General features: G+C 40.6%; 1 protein-coding gene across 2 annotated transcripts in view; it reads left to right on the top strand.

Annotated features, from left to right (window-relative positions):
• ABCA9 (ATP binding cassette subfamily A member 9) overlaps window positions 1-17721 on the top strand; it is a 59327-nt gene extending 41606 nt beyond the window's left edge. For both annotated transcript variants that reach the window (XM_072746736.1, XM_072746737.1), the window contains 14 exons: window positions 110-229; window positions 2679-2747; window positions 3343-3434; window positions 4626-4746; window positions 5321-5438; window positions 6394-6485; window positions 8702-8862; window positions 9258-9333; window positions 9498-9592; window positions 10275-10394; window positions 10602-10742; window positions 11781-11860; window positions 16395-16450; window positions 16582-17721. In XM_072746736.1, the coding sequence (XP_072602837.1) occupies window positions 110-229; window positions 2679-2747; window positions 3343-3434; window positions 4626-4746; window positions 5321-5438; window positions 6394-6485; window positions 8702-8862; window positions 9258-9333; window positions 9498-9592; window positions 10275-10394; window positions 10602-10742; window positions 11781-11860; window positions 16395-16450; window positions 16582-16680 (1440 nt within the window). In that variant the 3' untranslated portion in view covers window positions 16681-17721. The remainder of the gene's footprint in view (window positions 1-109; window positions 230-2678; window positions 2748-3342; window positions 3435-4625; window positions 4747-5320; window positions 5439-6393; window positions 6486-8701; window positions 8863-9257; window positions 9334-9497; window positions 9593-10274; window positions 10395-10601; window positions 10743-11780; window positions 11861-16394; window positions 16451-16581) is intronic.
• Window positions 17722-24203: the final 6482 nt, after the last annotated feature.

A 24203-nucleotide genomic window follows, 5' to 3' on the forward strand; every position in this document is an offset into this window, starting at 1 on the left:
ACGCTGAAAATAAGAACATGTACAAGATGAATTCCCACCCTCTTGGAAAACATCCTAAAATTCAGATTTGTTACACTTGAGTGAAATTAGACCGCTATTTTTTTTTTAGATCACTATCTTCTCAATAGTTGCTACGGATCTAAATGAATATGGATTTCTAGGACTATTTCTCTGCACCATATTAATACCACCTTTTACACTGATTGGCTCTCTGTTAATTTTCTCTGAGGTAAGTAATTTCGCTCCTGTCCTCAGGTCATGAAATATGTGGCCATTGAAGATAGCCTAGTATATTCTAAAAATGTATATGGAGTCCTTATCTGTACAGAATTTGATGACTCTATCTTTGGAGAGATCATTCTCTTACCACAGTCAAGAGTCATGTTATTCAATAAGGAGCTCTGTCTTGGTTCATGAAGGTCAAGGATATTTCTACAGTAGTAGAATTTTATAGTTCTTGTGATAACATTCTCTCCTTGGAACAAATGATCCTACTGGGAAGCTAAGAGATGCACTTTTTCTGTTAATTTTGGACATACTGAATTTAAGTTTCCTAATAGGCATGCAATGGGAAATGCCATGTAGACAGTAGATATTTGCATCTAAAATCCAGCAGGTGATTACTTGAGATTCATCAGCATATAAATGATATCTAAAGCCATGGCACTAGACAATATAACCTACAGGGTAAGTGTAATTAGAATAAAAAGTGAGCCCAAGATTTGACCTGGACACCAAAATTTAAAAATCGAGAAGAGGAAGACTCTTCTCCTCTTGAGAAAGAACTCGTGAGGTAGGAAAAAAAGTGGAGGACTCTTGTGTGCCAGAATCTATTTTCAGGAACTCTCCTTAAACACTTAAAGTATCCGTACAGAAGGATATGTGCCAGATGGCACTAAAGAATATTTCAGGAAGGAGGGAGTGATTTAACTATCAAACAAGAGGTCTAGAAAGTTGATAACTGAGATCACTGGACTGACTACATGGAAGTCATTGGTGATATTAAGCAGATAGAATTCAAGGAAAGGGTGAAGGCCAAACCAAACAAGAATGAGCTTAGGAGATACTGTGAGATGAGGAAGGTGTGCAGAGTGCAGAGATACCTACTTCCAGCTTTGCTAAAAAGAGTATCAGAGATGGAATGAGGAGAATACATTTTGGTCTAGGAAGGTATGAGCAAAATTTCTGATGAAAAGAGGGACATGAACTATCTAAAAAGCCAAGTCTTTGAACAGCTGAGAAATGAATGTCATAGAGCGCCCAAGCAAAGAGGTTGCTTTCTATCAAAGCAGGAACATTCCATCCATTTACCAAGATCATAGCATGAGGCAGATAGATCAGTGGCTTTGATGGTAGGAAGAGGCATGATTCTTTTCTGTGCGATCTTCTTTCTTAGGGAAAGAGATGAACTTATCAATATAGAGTGAGATGAACAGGGGTGTTGAAAGTTTGAGGATAGAGGAAATGATGTGAACAGTGATTTCAGAAAGTAAGTCAGTAGAACTGGCAGGTAGTGCTCAAAGACCCCTTGCCCTACTTTCCAAGTGAAGTCAGCAAAGTTGATAGTTTTTCTTATCATAATCTCCTTCTCATATGCGATTGAGGGCAGGTGGAGTTAGGTTCAATCAAGCTTAGTGTTTTTGCCAGGGGAGTCATGGAGCGGTGGTTCTGTATAAGGAGAGATTATAGCAATGGAACATGGATTCTAAGCTAGGGAGTATGAAGTTAAGGAAATGAGGGCATTTATGGACAGTGAGACAGTGGTGAGGTTGGTGGGTTGGAAGGTCACCAACTCCAGATTACAGAGTAAGGATGGTAGAGCAAAAAGCTGAAAAAATTAGATACGGTAGACAGGGCAAAGAGGAGGGGGACTAACAGATCTTGGATGTGGTACTGTATTTGGAAGTGGGTGACTGAGGCACATAGGAGAACAAGATCATTTAAAATAAGGTCCAGGTCCCGGCAAACCATTCAATACAAAAACATAATCATCTTTTCTAGATGGTGGACGAATGTGATAGAGTTTACCATATCAGCCTAAGATTGCTCAGAAGAAAGTCCTAGGAAATATAGCTCAGGAAATAAAATTGGCTCTTTACTCTTTATTTACTAAAGAGAGATGCTTTAAGATGTTTTGTGTATCTAATGAAAATCATGCACTTATGCATTATGGATGGATATTATGGATATTATGCCTGTATTGTAAATCTAATGAAAACTGCAAAACTCCAGGTGAAGATCTTTGTCTTTGTCATGATTATTCTTAAGAGTGGGCGGAGCAGGGGACAGAGCAATGTAATGGTTCCAGGGCTCTTGGGGAAGGAGCACAGATGTAGAGAGAAAGACAGGCAAAAGTTAGGGGTGAAGGTTTGTCTTAAGACAGATCTTGCCCATGGCTTTGATGGGTCCTTCCAGCACCACCCGGGATTCTCCTAGTAGGGTGAATCCTGCTGACTCACAGTGTTAAGTATAAAAGCATCTGAGCCTCTAGTCAAGCAGTCACTAGGTGACTTTGAAAGCACGGAAGACACACAGGGCAGTCAGAAATTGACTTTTACCTGATGCACACAAGAGAGAACGCTGGCAAGGTCATTTAATGGACATTAATTTATCTTACATGAGGTGAGATTTACGAACAGAAAAAGGTTCATCTAAATATACTTTTCCTCATTTTATAGATTTCTCCTGACTCCATGGATTATTTAGGAGCTTCAGAACAGCAAATTGTGTTTCTGGCACTGCTAATAGTAAGAATACATTTCCATTTAAACGTTCTTGCATGAGGGGGACACATTTGTATGCTTGGCCTTAAGTTAAAAAGTTAATTTGGGCACTTAAAAATCCAGCTTTTTTTTAAAGATTATTTATTTATTTATTTATTTATTTATTTATTTATTTATTCATGAGAGACACAGAGAGAGAAAGGCAGAGACACAGGCAGAGAGAGAAGCAGGCTCCATGCCCAATGTGGGACTCGATCCTGAGACTCCAGGGCCCTGGGCTGAAGGGAGACGCTCAACCACTGAGACACCTGGGCATCCCAAAATCCAGCTTTTAAAGCATATCTGAAGTAACACACACACACTGAGTGTGGACCCAAACTCCCAATGGCATGAACAGTCCTGGTACCAACTTACCACTGTCTTGTCTGTTATGGCTTTTCTGAAGAGCAGTGAAGCTAGTGCTGAGAGTTTCATTGAATATTAAATTGTCTTTCAAAATGGTGAAAATGTTACCAGATCTATTTTTGTACATAAGATCAATCTCCTTAAATAAATTCCAATATTAAAGTTGTTGTTTTTATGGTGATTTCTAATATTGATTGTCTTTTTCTCCCCTTAGCCTTACCTTCATTTTTTCATTTTCGTTTTTGTTCTCCGGTGTCTGGAAGTGAACTTTAGGAAGAAATCAATGAGAAAAGATCCTGTGTTCAGGTTGAGAAAATTCCAATAAAATTTCATGTGCTATTTTAATATTCATTGTTTAAAAACATTGTTATATTCCTAAGTTAATTAAGTAAAAATTACTGCACAGGTTTTTTTTTTTTTTTAAAGAAATTGTGTAGTGTACAAAATTACTAAAATTCATGATACTTTTGTGAGCTCACAATCTAGTACGGGAAGCCACATTAGCACATGTGAGACACTGAAAAATTAAGGAATACCATAATTTTCACTGACATACTAAAAGAAAGTTATATAGGAGAGGTAAAAGCTTTAAAATAATAGGTAAGATAAACAATTGGTAAGTGTAGCCTGTCCAGGAAGGTAGTTTGAGCAAAAGAACAAAAGGTAGTATAAATGCCACCTTCCTGTAGATTTGAGAAGTAGCTAAAAAGAACTTGAAGGTTTGTATTGCAAGATAATAGATATTTAAATTAAAGCTAAATTTTGTAGGATTTTGGAATAAAGAAGCATAAGGAAGATTTTGCAAATTACCTAATGGGAAAGAAAGACAGGAATGTTTTAAAAACCTCACCTAACTGACAAGATATGAATCAAGTTCAAGCGTGAAGTAGGTGGTAGAGCAAAACGTGACAAGAAGATAGCCATGTTTTAGGAAATCAGCAGACAGCAGTAATTTGGGATGGCATGAAAGAGGGAGATGAAAATCCAGGATGATGAAGGAAAAATTGGATGGGTAGCAGTTGGGAAGGAGTGATTCTGACCCATATTCCTAAGAAGTGGCGATGCTAACTCACTGGTGATTATGTGTCCTGGATTATCTGGGATGCATCTCTAATTCCAAATGTTTCCATCCATGGTTCTTGCAAAGTCTTTAGAATTCCAAAATGTCTGCCAAAATTCCAGTTCCTAGATGCCTTTCTCATGCAACTGTGCTTCGGAATCTGTGTCCTGTTTTATTTATTCACTTTTTTTAAAAGTCACAATCAACAAGGAAAAGTAAACCCAGGCAAAGAGTGAGGATGATGTAAGAGTAACATCATTTGACTCATCAGTGGAAACCAGGCTGTTTACAGATGGCGTAGAGTGGAAAAATGGGGATTATGTTGTACTCACGGTTAATCTGTCCACATCACTGAGAGCAGTCTACAGAAAGCTCATTATTTCGGCTACAAGTTTTTCAACTGGAAATCTGTTATTATCACACTGTTTTGATTTCAGAATTTCTCCAAGAAGCAGCAGTATTTTTCCGAACCCAGAAGAACCCGCAGGAGAGGGTGAAGATGTTGAGGCGGAAAGAAGGAGAACCACAAATGCTGAGACTCTTGCAGATTTTGATGAGGTACAACTACTAAAAACGTTCATCCGAGAAAGGGGGGCTACATCCTCATCTGAATATTTTGAAAAACACTTTGTGTTTCTTTCATCCTCCCACACATAGCTCATTACTTGATTTCAGTGAATATGCAATGTCTACAAGGATAGGAGAACAAGGCAAATACACACACATTGCATGGACACAGGCTTGTTATTTTTTAGGGTTGTTGATCCAGAATCTTTAGCATGGCCAAAAAGGTTACTGCAAGAGGAGAGAGTCCCTCTGAGGGGTGTGTGTGTGTGTGTGTGTGTGCATGTGCATGTGTGAGTCTGTGCCTTAACAGTCTTTTTGGTTTGGTGGATGTCTCTATTCCTACCTTCTGAGGAAGGACAAACACCAATCATGGGATATGGTGCAAATGTTATTTCCCTGCACGAATATAGATTGGGAGAGGTCACTTGAAAATGGCAGTTTCTGGGGGAAGGACTTGTCTGAGGCATGATTCTGTACAGGGAAAAATGTGGTTGGAGGGGGTATGGAGCGCTCACTCATTTCCAGGTAAAAATAAAGCCCCCTTGTTATTTACTTGTCTCTACAGAAACCTGTCATCATTGCTAGCTGTCTACGGAAGGAATATGCAGGCAAAAAGAGAAACTGCTTTGCTAAGAGGAAGAAAAAAGTGGCCATAAGAAATGTCTCTTTCTGTGTTAAAAAAGGTTGGAGACAGTAGTTTTATTTTTTTTTTAATTTTTATTTATTTATGACAGTCACACAGAGAGAGAGAGAGAGAGAGGCAGAGACACAGGCAGAGGGAGAAGCAGGCTCCATGCACCGGGAGCCCGACGTGGGATTCGATCCCGGGTCTCCAGGATCGCGCCCTGGGCCAAAGGCAGGCTCCAAACCGCTGCGCCACCCAGGAATCCCCAAGACAGTAGCTTTAACTGTTAGCAGAGTGATCTTGACCTCCCGAGATGAGGTCTTTGGGAGGCAGGACTAGTACCTGAATCTGGGGCCCTCTGCTGAAATCATGAGAGGCAGCCAGCTCATCAGCAGGCACATGATTAAAAGCCTCAGTTACGAAAACTGGTGTTTTTTTTTTTTTTCTTTGCCTAAAAAGACAGTTCTGTCCGTTCTGTTAAAACAGGCAAACAAACAAAAAAAGAACAACAGCAAAAAATAAAATAAATAAAATAAATAAAATTTTTCAAAAAGAAGAAAGAACAAAGAGAAAAGGAGCCAGTCCTTCTGTTAAGAAGGATGATGTAGCTTTTGAAGTAAGATGATTGATTTCACAACAGGGAACGTACCAGAGCAGACTCACTGGGGCACAGCGGTGCAGTCTCCATTCTAACAAACAGCACATTTTGCGGAAGTGTCTGTTAAATGCAACAGACTTTGGAAGCAAGATTTGTTTCAATTCTAGCTCAGCATTTTATTGGCTGGATGACCGTGCACAAGTCACATACCCTCCTTACCCTTCACTTTCTTTGCCTATAAAATGAAGTCAATAACAATGCTTAGGGGTGTGTGTGTGTGTGAAGAATAGGTGAAATAATGCATTAGTGCACTAGACACAGAGCTTGACACATAGTGAGCTTTCTAATAGCATTTGCTTTTATGTTTATTGAAATTATTTGAAGTTCCAATTCTGAGCATACCTGTTTCTTTCAGGTGAAGTTATAGGGCTCTTAGGACACAACGGAGCTGGTAAAAGTACAACTATTAAGATGATAACTGGAGACACAAATCCAACTGCAGGACAGGTCAGTAAAACACACAGAAACATGGTCATTAATGCTGCCTAGAACAAGCACTAAACAGTGAACATTTGATGACAATCTTAAAAAGGCATAAATGATCCTTTCTTATTAATCAATTGTGTTGTGCATTGAATGAAGAAGATTAAAAATTTCTCTCCTTAACAAAAATTTCCTCCTTAATTCCAAAAATAGGTACTGAAAAGGTTACATATTGTCTACAACATATGCTTTATTGAATGAAAAGTAATGACATTAACAGGAAATATTTTGTTAAGTGAAGCTAAACATTAGCTTTCTTCATGGTCAGAGGTCTTTGTTTTGTTTTGTTTTGTTTTTTTTAATTTTTGTTGACTTATGTAGCCTGACGATTTGTTGAATTGAATTGTCAAGATCCAGGATTTATTCGGAAAACAGAGATCATAGACTGGAGAAAAAAATAACGATTGTCTAAATTCCAAATCAAAAACTAGAATGATATATGGATGCCACTTGGCAGTACGTCTAGGCCAGGTTGGATAAAATGATTGGCAGAGGTCCACAGGACGGAACGACTGAGCAGAAGCTACAGAATGTTGAGGGAGGGCAGAGGGAGTGACCATGAAGAGAGGTTGTCTCATGGTGTGGATTGCAACAGAGGTCTCCAAATTATCTTTCCATTTCTACTCTTGTCCCACATAGCGACCAGCAGAATCCTTCAAAGATGCAGATGAGATTGTGTCACTATCCTGCTTATCATCCTTCAGTTAGAATTGATCCAAAATCTTTACCATGGCAGAAAAAGGGCCCTGTAAGATCTGGGCTCTGCGTATCTCCCACTCACATTGGCCTTTGGTCATCGTCCCTCTGTAGGATCTTTGGGTTTATTTTTCCATTGGCTGGAGTGCTCCTCATTCAGCTCTGTACTTGGTTACCTCCTTCTCGTCTCTTTGAAATTTACCTCCCCACAAGGACTTTCCCTAACTACACTCGTAGCTACACTGGATCTTTTTCTTATTCTTTATCACATTTATTGCCTTGAAAGCATTAAGCAGGGGCTATAATTCATCCCCGTATATCTCTATTTGTTTTTATTTTCCATCCCTCTCTCTAGATTGAAAGCTCTGCAAGCCCACATTAACTAGTCCTCTCTTCCTCCGTATTAGGGAAAGACAATATGGCATTGAAGTCAAGGGTTGGATTCTGAAGGCAGAGTCCAGCTTTAACTGCTGGGGGTACCTTGTGTGACCTTCTTCAAGTCTCTGAATCTACGCACATGTTAGTTTTCTCCTATGTGAAACAAAGATGATAAAACTACGACCTGAGTCATATAGAGTTCTTCAACACTATATAAATTACTCGATGATGTGCTCGCTTCGGCAGCACATATACTATAAATTACTTGATGAAGTAATTTGTATAAAGTAATTTGATCAAATAATTCAAAACACATAAATGCTTAGATTCTAGCACATGGTAAGCCCTGGTACACATTACCTGTTAATATTATTGTATAACACAATGACTGGTTCATAAAAATAATAAATGCCATTGAGTGGTGCTTATTGGTTGCTCTGTGCTGGACTAGTGCCAAGGACTTTTCATTTATTACCTTAGCTCAGGATTTCTCAAGCTTGGCACTGGTAACGTTTTGGACTGGATTTTTTTTTTTTTTTTGAAAGGACTGTCCTGTGCATTATAGGATGTAGAGTAGCATCCCTGGCCTCTATCCATTCCATCCCAGCAGCACCCAAGTGTAACAATCAAAAACATCTCCAGACATTACCCAATGTCTTCTGGAAGGAAGATTGTCCCTAATTGAGAATCATTGCCTTTTTAAATGCTCACGATAAACTTGTGGAACAGGTCCTATAATTTTAGCTAGTTTAACACTGAGGACACAGAATCCTCAACAAGTGTCTAATCCTTTGAACTCTTGGATCAATGAAGGAGGCCAAACAATGGACAACCAAATAAGCAGCCCTGAATTCAACCAACGTAATGGACTTGGTAATAAAGGCTAAACTACAATAGAGGGATATGTCAATGTGGAATATCTTCCTTTTGATCTGTTGAATTTTTACCATCTTTCTCCTCGAGCTAAGTGATCACTTACTTCCCTTTGCACTCTCGGCAGCCCTGTGTGTGGCGGGGGGGGGGGTGCATTGCTCAATTATGCACTTATGTGCACATACACATGTACACACAATTTTGGGCTGAATGTGAGAATTAATTTTTTGTAGGTGATTTTGAAAGGGAGCAGTGAAGGAGACTCCCTCGGGTTCCTGGGCTACTGTCCTCAGGAGAACGTGCTGTGGCCCAACCTCTCAGTGAGGGAACATCTGGAGGTGTTCGCTGCCATCAAAGGGCTGAAGAAAGGGGATGCTACAGTCACCATCACACGGTACCTGGGGGGGAGACACACCCTTTCTCTACTGGGGGTGATGTGATAGGAATGATGTTGACACAGAATTAACGAAGGGAGATTCTAACCAATGACTTCATGCCTTTGGGAGAAGATTTGGTTATCAAGAAGCCAGCTGAGTGTTGTGTTCTTGCACACTAAGGCTGGAGAGAAAAATTTTATTGATTATCCCTCATATAGAAAGGAGTCATTGAAAAATATGAATTTGCTAGGAAAGATTCATAAAGGATCCTAGGTGGTTTCAATTTTATGATCATTGAGAATACTCTTTTTAAAATGTTTCTGATATAGTGTTTGTTCTGATTTGCCCATTTCCCACTCACAGTCCCCACAGTTTGAGGGTGATGTGGATTGACGCACTCTGCTTCCTTCAGGTTGGCAGATGCGCTCAAGCTGCAGGACCAGCTGAAGCTGCCCGTGAAGACCTTATCCGAGGGAATAAAGAGGAAGGTAAGAGGGGAGACTCAGTGTTACCCCGCTCAAGCTGCAGGACCAGCTGAAGCTGCCCGTGAAGACCTTATCCGAGGGAATAAAGAGGAAGGTAGGAACAGGGCCCGGTGTTACTCTGCACACCCTGCCTGTCGGTGTCAGACACACTGTTCCTCTCGTTCCAGCTGTGCTTCGCACTGAGCATCCTGGGAAACCCATCCGTGGTGCTTCTGGACGAGCCATCCACGGGCATGGACCCCGAGGGGCAGCAGCAAATGTGGTGAGGAGGTGTCATGAATAAACTTAAGTGAACTGATTAGTCCTATAACAACTGGTCTTCAAAATCATCGTTTATAAGGCAAAAGACAACACGTTATCAGGAAATGAAATAAGGGGGAAAAATCTGACTCTCCATCACAGCCAATTTTTATTAAGGCGAAAAAGAGAATTCTAACACCCTAATACTTTAAGAATCTTGCTTTTCATCATAGGTCTTCCTGATATGCATGGCCTGTTTTTATACTCAACCACATCCATCTCTTACTCAGGTTCAGTTCCTACAGCATCACCTGATAATGTGGTTCTTATAGAGGAAAAAAAATCCCAAGTTCTTAGGATTCTGAAATCTGCTGTTTTGTACTTTATCATTACTATCATGCTTTTAAATAAGTGCTTCTCATTTTCCATCTTTCTTCCCATTGCCCTCTCATACATATCCTTGGAATTCAGCATTTCTAAATACCCTTTTACCCAATATCCTCTACATTCAGCCCCAGCCATGTTCTGAATTCAACACTCTGCCCTATAGTTGGGATATTGACATGACTGCTGTGCCTTCAAAAATCCTTTGTCTAATCTGAATTCACTGGTTCTTGCATGTTTGCCAGTGAAACATGCTTGAAAGTCTTGTCCTCTTACCTTGAGCATTCCAGCTCGCTAACATTGCCCATGACCTAATGTAGGCAGACGATCCGGGCCACCTTTGGGAACACGGAGAGGGGCGCCCTCCTGACCACCCACTACATGGCAGAGGCCGAGGCCGTGTGTGACCGCGTGGCCATCATGGTGTCGGGAAGGCTGAGGTGGGTGCCCATCCCTGCCCACCCTTGGGCCCCCATGGGCCAGGAGCAGAAGACATTTCCCCACATGGTGTTATCACTGTCCCCAGCTGGAGTGGCTGGCTGCTTCCCCTCTGCATGGCCCTGGCCTCTCTCTGGAGGCTGAAAATCACCAGCCATAGATTTATCTTTCCCTTCTCTTGCTTAACTTCCCCCTCCTCCTCCCTCCAGATGTATCGGTTCTATCCAACATCTGAAAAGCAGATTTGGCAAAGATTATCTGCTGGAGATGAAGGTGAAGACCCCCACCCAGGTGGAGCCCCTCCACTGTGAAATTCTGAGACTTTTCCCTCAAGCTGCCCGGCAGGAAAGGTAGGCACAGGTGTTGGTTTTTGTGTCTTCTATTATTTCGTTTTCTATTATTGTGAAGAGAAATAAAAGCCTTACTTGATCATTCTTTTTTGGGTTTTTTAACTCTATGGTAATTGTATTTTAATTATTAGAGAAATTATGGTAATCGTGAGTATTTTAATTATTAGAGGAAGGCCCGATTCCAAGGGAATTTCCTTCCATGGGAGGGAAATGAGAGAGCAAAGTACTGATTTGGAAGCTGATTGTTGTAAGGGAATTTGCATTCCTGGCTGCTCGCTCATGGGCCGGGTCCTAACGTGTGCGAGGACCGAGGTCATCGGGATCCCTTCTAGAGGGTAAAACCATCCCCATTAAATACGACCACTAGTCTAAAACCAAGACCCACTACCAGGCATCAGTCAATGCTCAGTGAGTGGAGGCTCTTAGCACTTTTATTATTATTGGTAATGGCACTTGAGGCTCAGGTCGGTTACCCTAGCAGCAGAGGCAGGAGGCAAACTTAGTGCTTTTGTCTTAAATACTATTCTCTTCTCACTAAGGAAGAAGGATAATAAGTAATCCTGGGGTGCAGGCGCTAGGGGTTTCCTCTGTGTCTCATTCCTCCTGAGACCAAAGGAGCTTAGCTCTGAGAGCCTCCTCATGCTTCTTCCTCAGTAAAATGACTTCTTATTGGTTAAAGAACATTCACTACCTCTGTCCATTGCTCTGCAGACACATGCATTGAAATAAATTGTTGGTGATATTGTTGCTGCTGCTTATTTTTTATTTTATTTTATTTTTTAAAAGATTTTATTTATTTATTCATGAGAGACACCAGAGAGAGAGAGGCAGAGACATACGCAGAGGGAGAAGCAGGCTCCTTGCAGGGCCCCCGATGTGGGACTGAATCCCAGGACTCCAGGATCACGACCTGAGCTAAAGGCAGATGCCCAACCACTGAGCCACCCAGGAGTCCCTGTTGCTGCTTTTTAGATGCACATCCATCAGTGGTTGTCTTCTTGCAACCTGGAGCTCAGCCTCACTCTCTGTTCCTCATAGGTACTCCTCCCTGATGGTCTATAAGTTGCCTGTTGAGGACGTGAGACCCTTATCACAGGCTTTCTTCAAATTAGAGATAGGTAAGAGTCACTGTTTAGAGATAAGGACTCCGGGAAACAGAGAAATTCAAATCTTGCATTAAACCAGTATAAGAGGTACACGGACATGAAATTGTGCTGTTGTACCAGAAATAAAGTATTAAGACTTTTAATCCAGTGCTTCTCAACCACAAGTGATTTGGTGATGTCTGTGGATGTCTTTGGTTGTCATAACTAAGGCTGGAAGTTGGGGGGGTGGTAACGACTGGTATCTTGTGGGTCAAGGCCAGGGATGATGCCAAACATCCTGCAATGCACACAGGTCAGCTCCCTCCCACAGCATAGATGCATCAGACCAAAGTGTCCTTTGTGGCAAGGGTGGGAAATCCTGTCCTAATTGAATGAGGCTCTAGAAGGAAGAGACCTTTGGCATTTGTGGCTGGAGTGTCCACAGATTCATACCAAAAAAAAATTTTTTTTGGCCTGTTTGTACTCTTAGATAGCATTAGATGTTGATAAGGAGGTCCCTCTCTATGGGAGTGGGCTAAGCCATAACTCTTTTCCAAACTCTTGGATTGTGATCTTTATATACTGCATCGATCTATCATGGGCTCTGATTCTACCTATCACACCAGTGTATGAAATCTGATAGAACACTGCACACACTCCTCTCTTTTTCTTTTAATTAAGTGGGGTCCACACTGGGCGTGAAGTAGGCTCCACAACCAGTGTGGAGCCCACCATGGGCTTGAACTCATGACCCTGAGATCAAGACCTAAGCTGAAATCAAGAGTCAGATACTCAACCAACTGAGTCACCCAAGAGTCCCTCTCCCCCTCTTCTTCACCTGTGCTTTCTTACTTGTCACCTGTCAGTCATTAGAAACCCCAGACATTCTAGTTCTTAGAGAAATTTTTCTCCTTGAGACAAGGTTACAATTGCCGGAGATAGCTTCTTTTCACTTCCTCCTTCTGCTGGTCACCTTTGCTCTATGGGCCATTTCTCACCGTGGTCATCCTGGCCTAGTGACCAATTTTGCATCACCCTAGGGAGAAGTATACCTACAACAGACTCAGATCAGCATAAAGGGTTTTACAACCAGTTAGGAGAAGGGAGGGAGACGTTCCAGGAAGGCTGCCTCCCTAACATACAGGGGAGCCTTTTCTTAAGAGCCTTCTTTTTTTCTTTTTAATAATAAATTTATTTTTTATTGGTGTTCAATTTGCCAACATACAGAACAACACCCAGTGCTGATCTCGTCAAGTGCCCCCCTCAGTGCCCGTCACCCACTCACCCCCACTCTCCGCCCTCCTCCCCTTCTATCACCCCTAGTCCGTTTCCCAGAATTAGGAGTCTTCATGTTCTGTCTCCCTTTCTGGTATTTCCTACCCATTTCTTCTCCCTTCCCTTCTATTCCCTTTCACTATTATTTATATTCCCCAAATGAATGAGACCATATAATGTTTGTCCTTCTCCAATTGACTTACTTCACTCAGCATAATACCCTCCAGTTCCATCCACGTCAAAGCAAATGGTGGGTATTTGTCATTTCTAATGGCTGAGGAATATTCCATTGTATGCATAGACCACATCTTCTTTATCCATTCATCTTTCGATGGACACCGAGGCTCCTTCCACAGTTTGGATATTGTGGACATTGCTGCTAGAAACATCGGGGTGCAGGTGTCCCGGCGTTTCATTGCATCTGTATCTTTGGGGTAAATCCCCAACAGTGCAATTGCTGGGTCGTAGGGCAGGTCTATTTTTAACTCTTTGAGGAACCTCCACACAGTTTTCCAGAGTGGCTGCACCAGTTCACATTCCCACCAACAGTGTAAGAGGGTTCCCCATTCTCCACATCCTCTCCAACATTTGTGGCTTCCTGCCTTGTTAATTTTCCCCATTCTCACTGGTGTGAGGTGGGATCTCATTGTGGTTTTGATTTGTATTTCCCTGATGGCAAGTGATGCGGAGCATTTTCTCATGTGCTTGTTGGCCATGTCCATGTCTTCCTCTGTGAGATTTCTGTTCATGTCTTTTGCCCATTTCATGATTGGATTGTTTGTTTCTTTGGTGTTGAGTTTAAGAAGTTCTTTATAGATCTTGGAAACTAGCCCTTTATCTGATAGGTCATTTGCAAATATCTTCTCCCATTCTGTAGGTTGTCTTTTAGTTTTGTTGACTGTATCCTTTGCTGTGCAGAAGCTTCTTATCTTGATGAAATCCCAATGGTTCATTTTTGCTTTTGTTTCTCTTGCGTTCATGGATGAATCTTGCAAGAAGTTACTGTGGCCAGGTTCAAAAAGGGTGTTGCCTGTGTTCTCCTCTAAGATTTTGATGGAGTCTTGTCTCACATTTAGATCTTTCATCCATTTTGAGTTTATCTTTGTGTACGGTGTAAGAGAATGGTCTAGTTTCATTCTTCTGCATGTGGCTGTCCAATTTTCCCAGCACCATTTATTGAAGAGACTGTCCTTTTTCCAGTGGATAATCTTTCCTGCTTTTGAATATTAGTTGACCATAGAGTTGAGGGCCCATTTCTGGGTTCTCTATTCTGTTCCATTGATCTATGTGTCTGTTTTTGTGCCAGTACCACACTGTCTTGATGACCACAGCTTTGTAGTACAACCTGAAATCCAGCGTTGTGATGCTCCTGGCTCTGGTTTTCTTTTTCAATATTCCCCTGGCTATTCGTGCTCTTTTCTGATTCCACACAAATCTTAAAATAATTTGTTCTAACTCTCTGAAGAAAGACCATGGTATTTTGATAGGGATTGCATTAAACATGTAAATTGCCCTGGATAACACTGACATTTTCACAATATTATATCTGCCAATCCAGCCTTCTAATGTTTCTGCTTTTAAACGTGTTCCCTCCCATTCAGATTCCTTCTGTTGTGTTTCACTTGCTAAAACTAAAGTTCTGCTTTCTTTTATCACAGTTTTCTGCCCCACTGTTGTTGGAAATATAAGTTAGCAATTCTTTTCCCCCCTCCAAATGTTAGATTAGACACAGTTACATTCTCAGTGATAATGCCTTTATTAAGTAGGCTCAGCAGTGTACAAGCACAACGCATGTCCCATGAACATTCCTTTGACCATTCCTTAGACTCATGCTCCCATAGCATCAGATCACTTTAGGGTATTGCAACCTGCAACAGAACTCTGGCCTCGTGTGCTCACTCCAGGTCAGAGTTGCTTAATATCTGGAAACTTGGATCTAAGGAGGCCAGAGGAATGGTTTTATCTTCTTTCTTATCTCATTCCCTTCTCTGTGCATATGCTGATGTTTTGAGCCTCCCCAGTATGGAGTTTGAGGGGAGAGAAAAAGAGAAAATTTGACAGCCAAGCTAGATTTGATCATTGAGCCATACTATGGCATCAGGGCCTTCTATGCAGAGATGAAATCCTTGAAGACTGCCTCTCCCCTCCCATCTGTAACTTCTGACTACAGCTTTCACTCTAGGATGGGCGATGTCTTCTTCTCTTGGTCTCTTGGTCTCTTGGTCTCTTGCAGCCCCTGGGCCACTTCTTGGAATCCCCATACCTTTCCAAGAGATCTCTTAGAGTACCTCCTGTTGGATCCAGCGTCTTTGCCTCTCCAAACTCTGAAAGTACAGAGCCATCACCGTCCATAATTTTTTATGTGTTCCAAGACATGAGTCAAGGACACAATTCCATTTCCCCAGATTGCAGGCCAATCCCACCAATTCCTCTGGCCACAGAGAGGAGAAAGGAAAGGCAATCTGATAATTGCCCACAAGAAACCTCTCTGTTCATTATTTTCTTCCTTTTATGGATCTGCACGTTTGGGGTCTTAATCACAGTCCACATTGATAACAAATAGTAAACGGAAAGTAAGATAATTCAACCAAGTTTGGTTTATGCAGGGACCGTTTGCAAAGGGGCAAGGCACAGTGTGATCACCCAAGACTAGAAACAGCAGAAGTGTTGCTATTCTTAGGTCCAAAGGGATTAAGAGAGGATGCAGTGGTTAGAACCCGGGAGCAAAATCATGTAGAATCTGCGACCCTGTGAGAAGAAGTGACTTTCAATCAAGGGACAAAGCTGATGTCAGGGTGGGCAGGAAGGCATAAAGGCCTTGACCTCCCTGCTCTTCTGTCCCTCCTCATGAGCTCACTGGTGGAAACCACCAGAAAAAGCTTCTTAAGTCAGCCAGTGGAGCAAAGAGCCGAGCAGAGCAGAGTGAAGGCAAATGTGGAGGGGGACATGCTAGTGTTCTAGCGCAGAGGGAACTGTCTCCCCACTGACCCTGCATAGGTGGTCTGGAACCTCACATTGCTTTCCAGTCTTGTGTGCCCCTGCCTGAACTCCAAGACAATGGGAGAGAATTTCCCTCCTGTTACAAGACCACATGGAGAATTTACCTTTCCGTACTTAGTATGGGTGCTGCCCAAGCCAGCACATGTCTTTCCATAGTTAGTCTGAGAATACTTATTACCTTATCTTTTATAGTTAAAATCTGTTTGTATGTTTTGTATATCACTTGGTAAAACTCTCCAAATTAAAAAAAAAAAAATAGATGACCTCCTAACGTATGTCTGTCCTTCTGCAGTTAAACAGAGCTTTGATTTGGAGGAGTACAGCCTCTCCCAGTCCACCCTGGAGCAGGTGGGTCAGCGGTAGGGACCCTGTGTCATCCGTGGAAAATTCGTGTACAACATGTGCATGCGCTTTGCACTCACTTGCAGCAAGAGGGGGCAGCGTGACATCCCCGTCTCTCTCTGTCTTGCCCCTCTCAGGTTTTCCTGGAGCTCTCCAAGGAGCAGGAGCTGGATGACTTTGATGAAGAACTTGACCCTTCAGTGAAGTGGAAGCTCCTCCCACAGGAAGACCCTTGAAACCCCAAGCTCCTCCCACAGAGAGACCCTGGAAGCCCCAAATACTCTATGTTTCTTTTGAATCTTATGCTTCTTTTTAAAGACAATATTTTATGTCATAAATATATCTTATCTCAGATATGATACAAAATGCTTCTGACACCCATGTCACCTTTTGTCTCAATAATACAACACCTGCAAGGACTAAGGAGTAAAGTCAGTGAGAACAGTCATGACAGTGGACCATGGGGCCTCTGTGCGGGCAACTAAATCCCGCATGTCATACAGTAGTAAATAAAAAATGCATTTATTATAGAATGTTTGGGTTTCTGAAGATGATACAGACATTCTCTAATTTTCTTTTTTTGAACATTAAAATATTGACTCTTTCCTTATCCCATTGAATTAAGTGCGTAAGTATAAAGTTAAGACCTAATCCTGATTTTAGGGGAATAGGAGGCCTTGGTTGCAGCAGCACAGTAGTTGCTTTTCTTTTTTTGAAGTTTTTATTTAAATCCCAGTTAGTTAAAAAAATTAAAAAATTAAAAAAATAAATCCCAGTTAGTCAACATATAGTGTCATATTACTTCATGTGTCCAATACAATGACACACACTTCCGTACAACACCCGGCGCTCATCACAAATATTTGCTTTCTGTAATTCAAGGTTTGTTTGGTTTTTGGTTTTTGGTTTGTTTGTTTGTTTTGTTTTGTTTTGTTTTGTTTGCTTATTTGTAATACACAACTTTTTCTTTTCTGTCATTTTTTTCACATTTTAATATTGTACAGTCTATGTTTTGTCTGTCATGATTATAAAGGCAATTTGAAACCTGTTAAAATAAGTAATTTCAGCAAGAATTTGAGTAATCAAGTTGATGAAAGTTTAAAAATGACGTATCTTACAATTTTGAAATATATTTCTCATTTTATATGTTTTCTTGTGCTGCAAGGATCTACTCTTATGCAGACTTTAATTTCTCATTGTTTATGTATGTTATGACCTCTCCAACTGATGATCCTGTAAACACCTTAAAATCAGTGCAATATACTTGTATACTCTTATTTAGGTGAGTTTTTTGTTGTTCTTGCTACTATTATTGTTGTTAGCTGTTATGGACTAAATTGAATTCCCCCAAAATTCCTATGTTAAAGCTCTGAACTCCAGTGTGGCTGTATTTGGAGAGAGATCAAACCTTTAAGGAGATAATAAGGTTCAATGAGGCCATAATATTGAGGCCTTAATCCAATAGCACTGGTATCTTTACAAAAAAGGGAAGAGACACCATATCCCTCTATGCATTCACAGGGAATAGATCACATGAGGACACGGTGAGGTGGCTATCTGGAAGCCAGAAAAAGGGACATCACCAGAAACCACATTTTCTGGCACCTGTCCTGGGAGTCCCCATTTGGAGATGAGCTTCCCTTCAAAGTGACCTGGACTATTCAGGATGGAACCATGGAACACACACCTATACAACAACACAAAACCAAAAAATGAAACTCCTTTGACAAAGTGGTATCAAGCTACTGAGATTACAGACATCGTGGGATTGTTTGTTACAACAGACAGTCAATATTATGTTAACTAACACAGGTGCCAGGGAAGGGGTGGGGAAAAACCCAGGAGTAAATATTTCTTGATTGGACCACACTGATGCAATTGCCATAGACCTTTGAACTATTCTAAGCTGCCTGTCCCCAATCCTTGCCTGCATTAGCTCTACAAAGGTGACCGTTTCTTCACTTTCAACCCATCCGTGCCACACCATCCTCAAAGTATAGCCCAATAACAGTAACTTCCAACCCAAGACATAATGCCTTTGGATGAGTCTACCCCTTTGTTGTACTGTAAAAAAAAAAAAAAAAACAAGAAAGGATAACCTAACTTAGAAATACAAAGTTATATTGAGTGAATTTTTGGAGTATTTGAAGTAGAAAGTAAGAATAATTTATTCTAAGGGCTTAATAAATGAAAATATTGCAGTGATGATGAATGAATAATTTTAATGATATGGGGTTTATTTTTCTCCTACTAGATGTGCTTTTCTCAACAGTGGCACTGTTGATACTTTGTACCAGACAATTCTTTGTTGGGGGAGGGAGAAAGGAGAGGCTGTACTATAAATTGTAGAATATTCAATGGCAATCCTGGTCTCTACCCACTAGATGCCAGTAGCAATCTCCACCGGAGTGTGACAATCAAAAATATCTCTAGGCATTGCCCAAATCACCCCCTTGCATTATATGTCTTTAAACCAACTGCTTGGGGCAGCCCGGGTGGCTCAGCGGTTTAGTGCCACCTTCAGCCCAGGGCCTGATCCTGGAGACCCGAGATCGAGTCCCACATCAGGCTCCCTGCATGGAGACTGCTTCTCCCTCTGCCTGTGTCTCTGCCCCCCCCCCTCTCTCTCTGTGTCTCTCATTAATAAATAAATTTTAAAAATAAAATAAACCAACTGCTTGGTAATTTTATCATCTTGGAGCCAAGTGAAAAATGAATTAAAGACAGTGGATCTTCTTCATTTGGGGGTTTTGATGCCTTGCATTAAATAATTTGGACTAAACTACAAAAATTGTTATTTTCGAAGAAATCTAGGGACTTCATGATAAAAATGGTCAATACTACATTTTAAAATTTGCAGGCATTAGAGTAACTTCTGTTTGAAGTTCATGTCTCTGAACTTTATAAAGAGAGTGCAAGTTTCAGTAATGTGTTGCACAATGGTCTGTGAATTATTTCAGTGAGGCAGAATTAAGAATATAGCAAGCTGGTGTATCCTGAACAGTAGAACCTCTGAAAACTCAAGTGAGGCAAAGAGTCTTGAAAGCTTATGAGGTTTGGTGTATTTTTATTTTTATTTTTATTTTTTTAATTTATTTTTTATTGGTGTTCAATTTGCCAACATATAGCATAACACCCAGTTCTCATCCCATCAAGTGCCCCCGTCGGTGCCCGTCACCCAGTCACCACCCCCACCCACCTCCCTTTCTACCACCTCTAGTTCATTTCCCAGAGGTAGGAGTCTCTCATGTTCTGTCTTCCTTTCTGATATTTCCCACTCATTTTTTCTCCTTTTCCCTTTATTCCCTTTCACTAAATTTTATATTCCCCAAATGAATGAGACCATATAATGTTTGTCCTTCTCCGACTGACTTATTTCACTCAGCATAACACCCTCCAGTTCCATCCACGTCGAAGCAAATGGGTGGGTATTTGTCATTCCTAATGGCTGAGTAATATTCCACTGTATACATAGACCACATCTCCTTTATCCACTCATCTTTCTATGGACACCGAGGCTCCTTCCACAGTTTGGCTATTGTGGACATTGCTGCTAGAAACATCGGGGTGCAGGAGTCCCGGCGTTTCACTGCATCTGTATATTTGGGGTAAATCCCCAGAAGTGCAATTGCTGGATCATAGGGCAGATCGATTTTTGACTCTTTGAGGAACCTCCAAACAGTTTTCCAGAGTGGCTGCACCAGTTCACATTCCCACCAACAGTGCAAGAGGGTTCCCCTTTCTCCACATCCTCTCCAACATGTGTTGTTTCCTGCCTTGTTAATTTTCCCCATTCTCACTGATGTGAGGTGGGATCTCATTGTGGTTTTGATTTGTATTTCCCTGATGGCAAGTGATGCGGAGCATTTTCTCATGTGCTTGTTGGCCATGTCCATGTCTTCCTCTGAGATTTCTGTTCATGTCTTTTGCCCATTTCATGATTGGATTGTTTGTTTCTTTGGTGTTGAGTTTAAGAAGTTCTTTATAGATCTAGGAAACTAGTTCTTTATCTGGTAGGTCATTTGCAAATATCTTCTCCCATTCTGTAGGTTGTCTTTTAGTTTTGTTGACTGTTTCTTTTGCTGTGCAGAAGCTTCTTATCTTGATGAAATCCCAATGGTTCATTTTTGCTTTTGTTTCTCTTGCCTTCATGGGTGTATCTTGCAAGAAGTTACTGTGGCCAGGTTCAAAAAGGGTGTTGCCTGTGTTCTCCTCTAAGATTTTGATGGAATCTTGTCTCACATTTAGATCTTTCATCCATTTTGAGTTTATCTTTGTGTATGGTGCAAGGGAGTGGTCTAGTTTCATTCTTCTGCATGTGGATGTCCAATTTTCCCAGCACCATTTATTGAAGAGACTGTCTTTTTTCCAGTGGATAGTCTTTCCTCCTTTGTCGAATATTAGTTGATCATAAAGTTGAGGGTCCACTTCTGGATTCTCTATTCTGTTCCATTGATCTATGTGTCTGTTTTTGTGCCAGTACCACACTGTCTTGATGACCACAGCTTTGTAGTACAACCTGAAATCTGGCATTGTGATGCCCCCAGGTATGGTTTTCTTAATATTTCCCTGGCTATTCGGGGTCTTTTCTGATTCCACACAAATCTTAAAACAATTTGTTCCAAATCTCTGAAGAAAATCAATGGTATTTTGATAGGGATTGCATTAAACGTGTAAATTGCCCTGGGTAACATTGACATTTTCACAATCTTAATTCTTCCAATCCATGAGCATGGAATATTTTTCCACCTCTTTGTGTCTTCCTCAATTTCTTTCAGAAGTGTTCTGTAGTTTTTAGGGTATAGATCCTTTATCTCTCTGGTTAGGTTTATTCCTAGGTATCTTAGGCTTTTGGGTGCAATTGTAAATGGGATTGACTCCTTAATTTCTCTTTCTTCAGTCTCATTGTTAGTGTATAGAAATGCCACTGATTTCTGGGCATTGATTTTGTATCCTGCCACACTGCCAAATTGCTATATGAATTCTAGCAATCTTGGGGTGGAGTCTTTTGGGTTTTCTATGTACAGTATCATGTCACCTGTGAAGAGGGAGAGTTTTACTCCTTCCTTGCCAATTTGAATGCCTTTTATTTCTTTTTGTTGTCTGATTGCTGAGGCTAGGACTTCTAGTACTATGTTGAATAGTAGTGGTGAGAGTGGACATCCCTGTCTTGTTCCTGATCTTAGGTGAAAGGCGCCCAGTGTTTCTCCATTGAGAATGATATTCGCTGTGGGCTTTTCGTACATGGCTTTTAAGATGTTGAGGAATGTTCCCTCTATCACTAACTACACTCTGAAGAGTTTTGATCAAGAATGGATGCTGTATTTTGTCAAATACTTTCTCTATTAAGAAAAAATCTATTGAGAGGATCATATGGTTCTTGTTTTTTCTCTTGCTGATATGATCAATCACACTGATTGTTTTATGAGTGTTGAACCAGCCTTGCATCCCAGGAATAAATCCCACTTGGTCATGGTGAATAATCTTCTTAATGTATTGTTGTATCCTTTTGGCTAGTATCTTGTTGAGAATTTTTGCATCCATGTTCATCAGGGATATTGGTCTATAATTCTCCTTTTTGGTGGGGTCTTTGTCTGGTTTTGGAACTTAGGTGATGCTGGCCTTATAGAACAAGTTTGGAAGTATTCCATTTCTTTCTATCTTTCCGAACAGCTTTAGTAGAATAGGTACGGTTTCTTCTTAAATGTTTGATAGAATTCCCCTGGGAAGCCATCTGGCCCTGGACTTTTGTGTCTTGGGAGGTTTTTGATGACTGCTTCAATTTCCTCCCTGGTTATTGGCCTGTTCAGGTTTTCTATTTCTTCCTGTTCCAGTTTTGGTAGTTTGTGTTTTTCCAGAAATGTGCCCATTTCTTCTCAATTGCCTAATTTATTGGTATATAGCTGCTCATAATATGTTTTTAAAATCATTTGTATTTCCTTGGTGTTGGTAGTGGTCTCTCCTTTTTCATTCATGATTTTATTAATTTGAGTCTTTTCTCTCTTCTTTTTAATAAGGCTGGCTAATGGTTTATCTATCTTTGTTTGGTGTATTTTTAAATGTGCTTCTCCAGGTATAGATGGAAAGTTTTTCCTTTGTGGTGTTCTGATAGGCAAATTTTGAGGCAGACACATCACCTCATATGGAAAAATATCCTTAATCAGCACCAACTCCTCACCAAGAGTTTAGAGGTACATTTTAATCAGCAATTCAAATTAATAGCAAAATTCTGAGCTGAAAATGGCCTCAGGAAACGTACTGTCTTTGCTTATTTTACACATGTAGCAACTGACAGATTACATTACTTGCTCAGAGCATTCAGAGAATTTTATCTCAGGTCATAAATTTTTGTAGACCTATTTTTTGAAAATGCAGTATAGGATGAAAAACTCACTTTTAGTATTTCTAATTATCTAGAATGAAACATAGGATAGTAATTATAGGTTGGATTATGGTCTGTGACTCTTCCCTCATAATTGGACATCAAGTATATTATAACTTGATTGGCTACAAGAAAATTCTCTTTTATGATCAGATTACTTTGGATTTTCAATCTCTTCTGTGTACTTCATGCTACTCTTGAACTACATTCTTTAGTTTTCACAAACTGACATTAAGCAAAGGAGAAGTAGAAAACCTTTGATATTAACAAATTTTTTTAAACATTTTTTTAATCTTTATTTATTTATGATAGTCACAGAGAGAGAGAGAGGCAGAGACACAGGCAGAGGGAGAAGCAGGCTCCATGCACCGGGAGCCCTATGTGGGATTCGATTCCGCGTCTCCAGGATCGCGCCCTGGGCCAAAGGCAGGTGCCAAACCGCTGCGCCACCCAGGGATCCCGATATTAACAAATTTTTAAGGTGAAATCTTGAGTTCAGAAAGTGATGGGCTGGAAATAGTGAAAAAAACTATTCTAGAAAAAATATATGGAAACTTAAGCAAAAATATTCCTATCACTTAGTGCTGATTTTATATTGTCTTTCTCATCACTCATTTCTAGCTATTGAAACTCATGTGTATACTACCACTTTATTTGAATGCCTTGCTGTATATTTGCTTACTTTCTATTTTCAAACTCTGTCCTAGCAATTCTCTGTCATTTATTTAGATGATCAAAAGAGAACTTATGATTTCAAGGCCCATACCTACTTTGACCTACCTTCCACCCCTAAGCAACTCTGTCCCCTTTATCATTTGAGCCATATTCACTGGCCAGATTTCCCCTTACAACCATGACCTCTCACTACACCCATTCTAAACTCCCAAACCTGGGCCCCTGAACTTCCATCTGTGAGACTGAGCACTGCCAGAGAAAATCAGTTAACTTATTTACCAAATGCAAGAGGATAGTGTGTATGTTTATTTTATTTACATCCAGCAACATACTGTAGACTCAATATTCTTGGAGAATCAAGACATGCAAAAAAATTGCATGTATGAATGTTGTTTTGGCTTTGAAAAATAGACTCCAGATTCTTTTAAAAATTAGTCTCACATACATTTTTCTCAACCAGGACTTTGATTAAAATTTGCACCTATTACTCAAATTTGAAATCTTTCTCAGTACCCTAGACTATAGGTATTCTATGTTGCTGATTAGAAGACTGGTATTCTTAAAGCTCAACTGAACAGATGCCACATTTATAAAACAAACAAAAAAAACATGTTCCGCTTCCACCCAAGGGAAGATCTAGAGCACAGGGGATTTTAGAAACACCCCTAGAGCTCCATATGCTATAGGTCAGACCTGTTGCTA

The sequence above is a fragment of the Vulpes vulpes genome, chromosome 2 (genome assembly GCF_048418805.1).
Source record: "Vulpes vulpes isolate BD-2025 chromosome 2, VulVul3, whole genome shotgun sequence".
Lineage (NCBI taxonomy): Eukaryota > Metazoa > Chordata > Mammalia > Carnivora > Canidae > Vulpes > Vulpes vulpes.